This window comes from Eretmochelys imbricata, chromosome 7 (genome assembly GCF_965152235.1).
Source record: "Eretmochelys imbricata isolate rEreImb1 chromosome 7, rEreImb1.hap1, whole genome shotgun sequence".
Lineage (NCBI taxonomy): Eukaryota > Metazoa > Chordata > Testudines > Cheloniidae > Eretmochelys > Eretmochelys imbricata.
The window spans coordinates 17845773-17858640 of NC_135578.1; the positions used below are offsets into that span (position 1 = coordinate 17845773).

General features: G+C 42.6%; 1 protein-coding gene across 1 annotated transcript in view; it reads left to right on the forward strand.

Annotated features, from left to right (window-relative positions):
* Positions 1-9371, forward strand: part of LMCD1 (LIM and cysteine rich domains 1) — a 65314-nt gene extending 55943 nt beyond the window's left edge. The window contains exons 5-6 of the mRNA XM_077822675.1: positions 3274-3489; positions 5440-9371. Coding sequence (XP_077678801.1) covers positions 3274-3489; positions 5440-5598 — 375 coding nt within the window. The 3' untranslated portion in view covers positions 5599-9371. The remainder of the gene's footprint in view (positions 1-3273; positions 3490-5439) is intronic.
* The last annotated feature ends 3497 nt before the right edge of the window (positions 9372-12868 follow it).

The following is a 12868-nucleotide window of genomic DNA, read 5'->3' on the forward strand; positions in this document are numbered from 1 at the left end:
TATTTCTGACCCACCCAGTCTCAAGAAGTGTTCCAACCAGCATGTTGGAATCCATCAAAATTAGCCACGGTTCCAAATAGTTTGAGGCCAGCAGCAGTCTAATAAATATTCAGTGGCAGCACAGACATATTCAAAAAGGAAGAAGTAGCTTCAACTGTGGAAACTTCAGTTGTAAAAGAGCTTTGAGAATGACTGGCTCTTTTGAGAGGTCAAATTTTGAAACCATTCAATTTGGAGGAAGGGGGTAGCATTCAGTTACCCCAGGTGGTAGTCCGCAAATGAAGTATTCACTCATCCCCAGAGAAATTGAGCTGTAAGATAAGAGTGCCTTATTATGATCCCTACAAAAATGTGCAAAAGAATTTCAATTACCACAAGGAAGAAAAAGTGGAAATATTACTGTTTGCTGCCTAGTGAAGACTGAATAATTGACAGAAGAGGGAACAGAGAAACAAGTTCTAAATGTTTTTATTGGCAAGAAACATGAGCTTGAACCCAGGGAGGGGGAGAGTGAGAGTGTGTGTGTGTGCGTTTTTGTTTTTGTTTTTTGCTTGTTAATGTTATGGTTTAATAGTCAGTTCTCCCAAAATCAGCAGAGTTGGGATGGGTCGGTTCTTAAAGATCTCCTTTATGAGGCAGCAAGCAAGCTCCAGGTTGCTGCTGAATACGATGGTGAATTCACTCGGTGGCCCTCTCCTCCCTGAGCCAGGACAGAACCAGTGTCCCCAGACTGATCTAGAGGGTTACAGTGAAGTTGCCAGTGTTCGGATGGTATGTAAAGCCCATTCATTTAAAGGAACCTCCCACGTATTTTCAGATTATATAACAATGTTTAGATTATCTAGATCTTTGGAAGTAAAGTCAAATGTTATGCAGCTTAATATTTTTTGTTTAAATTATATAATTGCACAAGCTACAAACCTGGAACACAGTCAAACCACATGCGTCCTGCCCCTCTGCCCACACCCCTTCTCCAACCACAGGACTCTCTCAGATTGTCAGAGATCCCAGAAACTGTCACTCTATACACACTGTTGGGGAAAAGCTTTCTGTCTTTCCTCTCTCTCCTGGTGCAAACACCAACATAATGGCTGTTTGCTCTAAACATGAGTTGGAGTCTTGAATTTTAATTCTTAACCTCTGATCGTCCATGACTCTTGCCACACTAAACTCTGTGAAATAGAGAGTTACTCAATGAAACAATTAATCAGGCAGAGCAATTTAAAGCACAACACATGTGAGACAAAGTTGCTTAAGCAGTACATCTTGTTTTGATGAAACTTTAACAGTACTTCAAAGACTGCTCGTAGAAAATTGCCTTACAGCCAAAGGCTGTGCTGGATGAAATTCCAGCTGCCACTTAAAAAGCACTTCATTTGATGACTAAGAAACTAAAATGCTGATCGAGTGCGGACTCAGCAGCTACGAGGCAGACTCTGTCCATCCAAAATTGTAAAATGGGAACATAAAGAGCAACCTGTCAGCCACAATAAAGTCTTTTTTTGGCTATAGAGAATAGACCTTTTTTTAACTGTATTTTTAAAATGATTGCAGGATTTCCCATTGTGGACTATAAAATTAAATAAACCTAACTGGTCCTAATTGTAGTACGAGCTCACAGATCTCCCCAAGTACCTTCAGGTAGCTTTCACTTCCCATCCTTTGTGGGCATGTGGAGTTTGATTCTCTTACCTTCGTGTAAATGAAGGGTAATACCACTGATGTCCATGAAGCTCTACACCTGTTTTAAACAAGTGTATATGAAAGGAGAACCAGGATCTTAATCTCTTAACATCTGCACAAAATTACACCTGCTAAGACATGCTGATTTTTGTTGTTGTTGTTTGGTGTTCTGAGTTACAAGATGTCATGTAAATGTAAAATCAAAACGGATCAACTCTGTAGATGATATGCAGATCGGGGGAGTGGTAAATAATGAAGAGGACAAGTCACTGATACACAGCAATCCAGATTGTTCTTGTGCCCAGTTTACCAATCTGTTTCACTAGGGCCAAGTTTTAGGTCAGGCCCTTAAGAACAAAGACCGTAGGTTGCATTTAACTCTAATTTATCAAAGAGAAGATTAAGGAGGGACTTGATCAGTCTATAAGTACCTACATGAGGAACAGAAATTTGATAATAGAGGGCTCCTCAATCTAGCAGACAAAGATATAACACTACCCCATGGCTAGAAGCTGAAGCTAGACTAATTCAGACTGGAAACAAGGTGCAATCTTTAACAGTGAGTAACTTTATTATTGGAACAACTTATCAAGAACTGTGGGGGGATTCTCCATCACTGGAAGGTTTCTAGAAGACCTGCTGTAGTTAAAGCACGAATTAATTCAGGCAAGTCCTATGGCCCAACTATGTGGATGTCAGACTAGATGATTACAATGATACCTTGCAGCCTGTGAAATAATGAGAAAAATCTGATTAATTTTTAACGTCAGAAGGTTATGGGGCCAGATCTTTAGTTGATGGGACATTCATGTAGCTCATTGACTTTAGAGGAGCTGTGTCAATTTATCCCAGCTGAATCACTGGCCCTCAGTTCTCATCCTGGGGTAGCAAATATTTAATGCTTTTCATTGGACAACTTTGCAGCACTGCCTGCATTGGCTCCTTAAGTCTGGTTTTACTTTTTACTACTTAATCATTTCTTCCTTCAAAAGAAAAATATCACAGCGACTTGCTCCTTTCCTCAGCTCTTCCAACTACTCTTGCTGAGAGTACGAGGGGGGGAAAACAACTTAAGCCTAAATTATGCAGCTAAAGGAATTCCTAAATTGGACATATTTGTACAAGAATTCACACTTGTTCTGCTGCTAGGCCACTGATGGTTTAAAAACAAGAGCTCTTAATCCTCCTACTGCAGGACATAAGCTGATTATCTGGCTGATCCTGAGACCAAAACGTGTTCCCCTCTTGGTCTATTATTGAACAATTAGCAGCATTCCTGTCTAATTACTGCTTCCCCTGGAATATCTAAATTCCTCTGTGTTGGAGACAAGATGGACTATTTTAGGCTAGATGGATTATTGTACTAGTCCACCATGGCAGTTCTGTCAGTACTTATCAACTGCATAAATAAGAATACAAGATCCAAAACAAGCCATAAATCAGGAATTCCTTTTAAAAAAGTCACTAAAATATGCAAAATTCTTAATCATGACTATGCCTTGTATTTACAGCAGGTTTGATTGCCATGACTTGCAGAAGGAGTCCGCCTCTCTGCTCCCCACACAGTCAATAATCTATTCTTTATTCTAGTGCTGCGAGATCTGCAAACAGGTGGTGCCTACGGACTGCCCTGTGGTGTATGTGGACAGAGCAGGCTACAATCACCAGTGGCACCCAGCCTGTTTCGTGTGCTACAAGTGTTCTGAACCTCTAGTTGACCTGATCTACTTCTGGAAGAACGGTGCTGTTTGGTGTGGCCGCCATTACTGTGAGAGCATAAGGCCACGCTGTGCAGCTTGTGATGAGGTAGGGCTGATTCCCTGCTGCAATTCTGCTATGCCTAGGCAGACAGGCTTTCTGGGACCTTGTGCAAAGAGACCTGTAGGGCCTATTCCTCTTCTGTTCCTCCATCTCTGTATGCCCAGGAACCTCTCTTATAGCTGCATCCTGCTTTTGTGGGGTTTCCTTCCTCCCATGCTTTGTGTGTGAGTTGGGGGCGGGGGGGGGGAGGAGTGAGCATACACATGCACCCCTGTTTGAGGCTCTGTGGACCTGGTGATCTTCCTTCATGAATCCATAGACTCAAATGCCATATGTGGAAGGTAGTTAAAGAACTTGTTCTCTGATGCTTCCCACTGGCTCTAGAAATGTCAAGGACAGGAAATCTGGCTGGTGAGTTGGGGATATGCAGTGTAGGGCTACTTAAAGAGTGAGGTCTCCGTGCAGTTAGATAGCAGTAAGGGTTATGAATTGGAATGGGCTTTATATGCTGTTGCTTTCATTGAAACAGGCACTTGTGGTTTAAATACCTTTTTAATTTTTTTCAGAGAGTCTAAGGAGCCAGTATTTGAATCAGGATTAGATTTAAGAGGAGGTTCAAGGTATAGGGCTGGGTTTCAGGTATGGAATCGGCAGTGCAGAAAATGTTGTTGAGCTGGTTGTGTTATATTTCTTGCCAACAAAGGCATCATCTTGAAAGTTTCTATCATCTCATGCCAAAATCTCCTCACAAGGGCAACCATTCTTGTGAGATTTTGCTCATATTAAAACCAGAAAGAGGTAATATTTCTCCTCTGGTTTTTAGATCTGACCTAGAACCAAAATCACTGGATAGACTCAGACTCTGATCCAGAGATTTAGTCTCAAATTTGAAGAGGTTCAGGTCTGAGATCCTAGTTTAGGGCTATTTAACTATTAAGAAGCTTTGTCAAAGAATAGCAAACTGCTGTTGTCACTGTTGAATGTGGTCTGTCTTTAAAAGGTCCTGGAAAATGGTCTCATTGAAATGTAGTCCAGTATGTTGAAGGTAGACTATGTAATTGTTTTCTCATGGGAGCCTATATCTATTTATGGACTTGTCTACACTGACCGGAGGATCAATGCATAGGCGGTTGATTTAGCAGGTCTAGTGAAGACCCGCTAAATCGACCACCGATCGCTCTCCTGTCAACTACTGTACTCCACCGGATCGAGAAGAGTAAGGAGAGTCGACCCATCGACAATGCGTAGTGTGGACCCCACGGTAAGCAGATCTAAGTTACGTTGACTTGAGTTACTCTATTAACGTAACTCAAATTGCATAGCTTAGATCGACTTTCATGCACAGTGTAGACAAGGCTAATCTCATGAAGAGATACAAGCGGTGAGAAGCTTTTTAGAGAGGTTCTGATACAGTTGTGAGAGTTATCTAAAAACAGCTTAAAATATGTTGAAGCCACCAGTATTGGTATTAAAGAATTGCAGTATTGCAGGGGGAAAGTCCTGCGTTGAGGCATGGTACAGAGCTGACCTCATTCCCTATTAGCAATAATAAATATGAGTAATCAGCTCACTTTGTGATCATCCAGACTATTTTGAGGAAGAGGGCAGGCTTATTTACTAACTCCACTGGCGCAAATCTAGAATAACGTCATTGTAATCAGTGTAGATACACTAATGGAAATCCAGTGTAATGGAGCTGAATTTTTTCCCATTTATTTGCATTTAAAATATGTGGGATTTTTATTTTTTCAAAGCAACATGTAAATGTGGTCTGCGGCTTTGGTTTCACCATCAAGAATGATCCCATGCTCTTTGCTTATGAGTTCTCCTAAGAACAGCTTCCATATCTAAAGGAGACAAGTAAATGTGTTCGTTTGTTTTTGTGCTCCAACTTGGCAAACACCCTTTTTCTTTGCTCACCTAATGAAGGGTGATGGTTTGTCTGCACGAGGAAAAACTATGCCAATAAACAGATGTATTTGTCTACTTCCACAGATAATATTCTCGGAGGACTACCAGCAAGCTGAAGGGCTGACCTGGCACAAGAAACACTTTACCTGCCTGGAGTGTGAGATGCTGCTCATTGGCAAATCCTTCAGCCTGGATAAAGCCAAGCTTCTGTGTACAACCTGCAGTAAAACCAAACATCCCTAAACACCCCATAGCTTGAGAATCCAAAGTCTGCTCTCATAGATCCAAGTTAGAATTGGTGGAAATTTGACAAATATGTGGAAAAGGGATAGACAGGGAGGGGGAGAATCACTTCATGTTTCACTCAAACTAGAGTCTGCCGGTTCACTGCCAGGCAACTAGAACCCCACCCTCCTTAAATTAAAGGAAAATAACCCTTTGGGGAAACAAAAGGAAAATTCACATGCTAGGGGACAGGAAGGAGATCTCTGGTCTCTTTCCTGGGAAAGAATTGCACTAAAGCACTGGTATAAGTAGTTTCTGGGAGATCAAATCCACTAGGTTAAACCTTGTGATTAGCATGTGACTAATCTGAACCCAACAAATCCAGAAACATGCAGACTTTTGGTTCAATTGTAAGATCTTGCTGCATCCTTTTTATAATGACACATTTCAAAAGCCCTTTTGGGACATGCTAAACCTATGGTCAATAACTAGTTTTATGGTGTTATTGTTCAATGTATTAATACAAAACTAGCAATTCGTACTAAATCAATGGCTTCAAAGAAATAGATTAATCCAATAATTATGTTGTGGGCAGGAAATTGTATACATTGTAGAAACAAGCAGGCTTTTCCTCGTTGGTGTATAATGCCCCACTTTTTCACTGTAATTTGGCATATTAATTGCCTGCAAGAATTTGGTTGCAGGTAGGTTATTGCAGTCCTCCTCTGAGCCAGGCATATCTAGGCTGATGGCAGATCGGAATAATGAGGGCAATTGACTAATCCCACTATTTAATTGGAATTTTGGTATGATTAAAATTTCCTGGAAATTCTTAGACTTGTAGCCCCAAGGCTACAGGCTTTAACCTCATACTCTCCTCTCATCCCCTTTATAGTTAGTGAATTTCTGGGGAGAGGCATTGTATTAATGTGAGTAGTAATGGGATGGCCTCAAAAGTGGAATTTATTTGGATTTTTATACCATTGGTTTTTAGCCTGGAAGTCTCACAGAAACCAGCTTTCTCATCAGAACAGTCTTGATTCTTGCTGTGCCTGATGTTTTAGGATAACATTTAATGCTCCCACCCAAGAAACTGAAAAAGGATTCTTAACATCTAGATCTTCCCAATCCTATTATCAACTCCCTACACCCATCTGATTCTGGTAATAGACAAAAAAGCATCCAAATGGGAATAAGTCTGGTTTTCTATATTTTTATACCCAAATTACTCACTAAAGAGAACTGGAATATACCGGTAACTTTGCAACAATATTTCCATGCTAGATATGTACTATGCTTGGAATTGCTGGCTAATCGTTCTTTGAACTATAGAAAATGTCTTTCTTTCAGACGGACTAGGTATAATTGCATGCTGAGTGTATGAACAATTTCTGTAATATTACTAGAAAATGAAAGTGTGGTAAATTTGAACATGCAACAAACGTATTGAAAGCTGGATGCGCAAATCAGGTTCCCAGTTCTTCACACCTTATTACAGGCACAACTGCACGTACAGTCACACAGCATGGGTGTGCATTATACATGTTCCGAGTGAAACCTAAGTTTACTCAAACCCACCTTCACGCATGAAAAGGAGAACATCTGCCAGTCTATATGTCTATTTCTGGGAATAGGGGTGAGAACGGATAAATCCACATATGGAGGTCTGTAAAAACATAGTGGGGACTCTTACGTTGCACATAATGAGGGCTCTGTTTTGAATGCCACTGACTTAGATGACATGTTTATAAGTGGTGTTCCTGGGCATGCTTGGACATTTAAAAGTAAAACCCTACCTCCGGGACTGATGTAGTAGCATCAAAAGTTCTGAAGTGATGCTGATGGTAATAGGCATGGGAACAGTGAAAATGAATCCTTTGTGGAGTAGCTACAGTATGCATGTTTCGGGGTTGCCTGTGGCCATTTTGTCAATCTGACTCATCTCTGATTCAGTTACTTCAGTGAACTCAGTAGGATCTTATAAATCACCTTAAAATGTGTTGACTCCAAGTTACAGTAGGAATTGTTAAGCTCTCTTTTAATAGCTTTGGATACAAGTAGTCAATGATTGTCAAAAGTTAGCAATGTGTGGATGGAAATAAAAACCAATGGCTTTGTTTTACAGCACCCTTCTAGATGTCCTTTATAGTATCCTGAATTATTGCTGTCCAACGTAAATAAAACAATGTACTTCTGTACCTTTAAAAGATTAAGAAGGGTAAAAAGTGCACACAGCATGCAATTGGTGGTGAAAAGAGCCTGAATCCTATAGAGAATACTCTTTCAATAAAGAAATTAGCAGCATTTATTGACAGGTATTCACTTTCCATTTGTGCACAAAGCATGCTATCTTATAGCCCAATCACTTCATAAGAGGTAAATATGAAAAAAGAATGTGAGTTGAAGAAACCTACAAATCACATACGAGTCAATAAAACATTGAGTTATTTTTAAATATAACAAAAATCACTCTCTTGCAGTGAATACAGTACATCTTTGGTCTACCCCCTACAGAGTTATTGATTTCTTATTTTGCTTAAAGTAAACTGGCTGCTTAGTCCTTGCTTTTGTGTCTGTCTCAAAGCATATATACTGCAATAGGAGTCTAAAGCCAAAGATATTCAGGATAAGCTCAGATTTCATCTAAAAAGTCTCAGCTACTGCAGTTTGTAAAGAGATATGTAAGGTAATCATTTTTCTTTTTTAAAAAACAGGCTCAGGTCAGAGTGAACATGAGGTGGAACAAATTGTTCTTCTTTTGTTAGTTCAAAAGAATTTGCATGGTGGCAATATGTATAAATGTCAGAGCCAATGAATGCAGAACACTGTTGCCTTCAAATCAGATGACTTTAGAATCTTAATGAAACTATGGGCAGAAACCATCTTTTCAGATATGTTGCTGGCAGTAATTTCATTTTCTTTCGTGCACAGTTTGTCCTGCTTGGGGCCTGACTGACCTTGCTTACACTGGTTTTGTACCTGTGCAGCTTCACAGATTTCTGGCATGATTTTTCCATTGTGCCACAGTCCCTTTGAACCAGCACTAAGAGGCAGTGAACTTGGGGGATCCAGCCACTTGACAGTCCTATGTGGCATAAAACCAGCCCAATGATTCTAGGTAACACCTCTGCCCACCCTCACCCCTCCACAGCTTCTGGCATCTCCGGGTGTGACCTTGCAGCGGGCAGGGTTGGGAGTAGGGGGAGCATAGCTACAGCACAACTTCACTCTGTCTGTCTGTTCCTGGATGCCAGAATGACATTTGGAGCTATATGCAGCCAGGCCATAAGTGTCCCTGGTGGGTGTGAAGGGCTGAATCAGCCCCCAAACTAGGGGGACATACCTAGGGGGCATAAAGCATGATGGAGAATTTGGCTCTGAAATAGCTATTCCTAATTTAAACTGGTATAGCAGACCAGATTTGGGCATGAAATTAGCTATTGAAAGAAGCTTTCTATTTTCTGTATTAATAATCTACCCAGCTTTTCTGTAAGAATCTGGTCCTACAGATCCTTGATATGTGAGTAGTCCGGCATAAGTAGTCCTAATGAATGAGACCATTCCCATAAGGAAGGGTTGGCAGAATCAGGTTCTTAATTTCCATTCTGAAACTTTGTTGTTATGGGCCAAAAATATTTTGTATATATGGGTGTAAGTCTGGTATAATTCAGTTAACTATGGATTTTCATCTGTACAATTAAAAGCAGAATTTAGCATAGTGTTTGAATTACTGGAATAAAATGATAGGTTTAATTCTTCCAGAACTTAAAACAAACTTATTTGTTTTAAAAAATAATAATTGAATAAACTCCTGTTTTGACCATTCTCAACACCATTTTGTCTGTTCTTTTGTTACCCCAAAAAAAAGACCTTGTTCTTTCTCTCAAAGTAGTGCTGTTGTGAGTCAAGCCAATTAAAGCCCAGGGTTGTGAGTTCGATCCTTGAGGGGGCCATTTAGGGATCTGGGGCAAAAATTGGGGATTGGTCCTGCTTTGAGCAGGGGGTTGGACTAGATGACCTCCTGAGGTCCCTTCCAACCCTGATATTCTATGATTCCATGATTCTAAATCCTGTTTTGCTTTATTTAATCTCTCCAGCTGAAATAGTAATTAAACTGTTTGTTTGCTCCTCAGTGTACTGTGGGCATAAGGTTCTGATTATGTAGAAGGTGTCATAATGATAATGTCTTCCACATATGTGTATCCTTATGAATAAAGATCATAGGCCATGAATTATAATACAATTATTTTAACATACAATACCAACTGTATAAACTTGTATGTAGCCTGTGCCTCCATCAGTGGGTGAGACAAGATGGGTGAGGTCCTATCTTTTTTTATTGGACCATCTTCTGTTGGTGAAAGAGAGAAGCTTTCAAGCTTCCACAGAGCTCTTTTTCAGATCCATTTGCCATTAGTGGTGGATAAACTATAATTGCATTAAACAATAACCAACTGATTTGATCACTCAGGATTGCTAAATGCTAACATAGCATGTTCTAGTTTGGATTTTTCTCTAATGATAGCAGCAGGTAAAATCGTAACAAGCCTTTGCCTCTGAAGTTCCAACTTCAGATTTGTACACACCTCCTTGAACCCTAAAGAATTGGCTACCGCCCTCTTTCTTAGCCTCTGAGGCATTCGTACCAGTGTATAAAGCCACTCTTCTCAAAGCTTCTGTGATGTGGATTGCTTGCAAAAGGTCCCAGCAACTACTCACTTCAGTGTGTGCTACCTGTGAGCTGTGCCCTGTGATAGTTGCCTTGGTCACATGGTCTTCTCACTTTCATTGGAGTGATTGCAAACAGAGGGCTTTTAACGCATAGCTTCTAGTGGGAATTAGGGTTGCTAACCCTACCGGATTGGCCGGGAGTCTTCCAGAATTGGCCTCAATCTCCTGATGACTATTAAAAGCAATCCGGGCGACTTTTATAGGTCAAAAATCCAGTCAGCGGCACAGCAGGGCTAAGGCAGGCTCCCTGCCTGCCCTGGTTTCATGCAGCTCCCGGAGGCGGCCAGCATGTCCAGCTCCTGGGTGCAGGGGTGGCCAGGAGGGGTCTCCTCGTGCTGCCCCTGTGCCCCATCCTGAGCACCAACTCTGTAGCTCCCATTGGCTGGGAACTGCGGCTAGTGGGAGATGCAGGGGCAGTGCCCGCAGGTGGGGGCTCGCACGGAGCCACCTGGCTGCCCCTGGGCCTAGGAGCCGGATATCTGGTCATTTCTGGGAGCTGCCTGAGGTAAGCGCCACCCAGAGCCTGCACTCCTCACCCCCTCCTGCACCCCAATCCCCTGCCCCAGCCCTGAGCCCCCTCCTGCTTCCAAACTCCCAGAGCCCATACTCCCTCTCCTGCACCCCAATCCCCTGCCCCAGGCTCAGCCTGGAGCCCCGTCCCACACTCCAAACCCCTTGGCCCCAGCCTAGAGCCTGCACGCCCTCCCACATCCCAAACTCCTGCCCCAACTCAGTGAAAGGGAGTGAGGGTGGGGGAGAGCGAGCAACAGGGGGAGGGGGAACGGAGTCAGTGGGGGGAGGGGCCTCGAAGAAGGGGCAGGACAGGGGTGTGGCCTCAGGGAATGGGGAGGGCAAGGGTGTTTAGAGAGTTGGCAACCCTAGTGGGAACCCTGGCACAGATCCATATCTGCACAAGTATCCATGCTTTCCTCCACCATTCCTAGGAACAAAATGGCACTCATGTTTGCACGGGATGGGAGGGATAGCTCAGTGGTCTGAGCGCTGGCCTGCTTAAACCAAGGGTTGTGAGCTCAATCCTTGAGGGGGCCATGTAGGGATCTGGGGCAAAAATTGTGGCTTTGAGCAGGGGGTTGGACTTGATGGCCTCCTGAGGTCCCTTCCAACCCTGATATTCTATGATTAAAAAGCTCAGTTTTTTTCCACCTCTCAGATGTCAGTAACTGGATGACAAGACTGATATGAAGAGCGCAAAACATGCAAGTCTCTTGAATCTCACTTTTCGTGTCAAAACAAATGCAAACATGAAGTCAGACACCAATCAATAGCAAGTAAAGAAATACATTGGCCTCTATTCTTGTATGGCTCATCATCTAGAACGAAGATTATTATCAGATGACTTCCACAATGTGCCGTGATATGTCCTCTGCAAGAAAGCTATGCCTATCATTGCGTGATAACCCTATCCAGTGGAAAAGCATAAATGAAACAACGTACACCATCTGTAGGATTTTTTCCACAGAAGACAAAAGAGGAATCTAGTATGATGATGTGTGAAGCTACTATAGCTTAAGCTTTTTGAGGCAGGGACTGTCTTTGTTACGTGTTTGTACAACAACTAGCCCCATGGGGATTTGTACCATGAGTATGTCTCCTAGGTGCTACAGCAATATGAATAATAGCCCCAAAAAGGGTGCTACAAAACACAAACACTAAATGTAGTGATTGCTTTATTAAATTAATTCTTAGCTGTTACAAGGTGCTTTGAGACTACAGAGAAAAGGTGCTTTCCCTACCTTGTAGCATTTTAGCGGACACCCACTGAATGGCATCCATTGAGTATGCAGCTGATTTTGTTCTCCTCCCTGGCCAGCCAAATGGTCTGACACGAGAATTACTTTAGTAATCCCTGTTGCTCAACTGAGTTTTGATTCATCAACAGTGGCTGTGTACTGCTTCCTCTAGATCAGTGGTTCTGAACTCTGGTTCCACCATTTGTTCAGGGAAAGCCGCTGGCAGGCCAGGCCAGTTTGTTTACCTGCCACGTCCGCAGGTTCGGCCGATCGCGGCTCCCACCACCTGCAGTTCGCCACTCCAGGCCAATGGGGGCTGCGGGAAGCAGCGAGGGCCGAGGGATGTGCTGGCTGCCATTTCCTGCAGCGCCCATTGGCCTGGAGTGGCGAACTGCAGCTGCTGGGAGCCGCGATCGGATGAACCTGCGGACGTGGCAGGTAAACAAAGCGGCCCGGCGCACCAGCGGCTTTCCCTGAACAAGCGGCAGACCAGAATTGAGAACCACTGCTCTAGATCCTCTACCAAATCTTAGTACATTCCCATGGTTAAAGCCTTTGATGCACTGTAACTCAATGGCAATGTTATCACCTTCTGGAAAATATCCCTCTCCCTTTAATTTGCTAATGACAGCATTCATGCTTCAGTTTTATAACTGCCTCATCTTCAGAGGTATAAAAAAGAATGAAATAAACCGGCATGAGGAATAAGCACATAGGACTCAGTTTGGGGATGACAGACATGAAAAAAACTGGCTGTCAGTGAGGAACATACAAGACCTCAATCTTCCAGCTGCATTTGCAGCTAC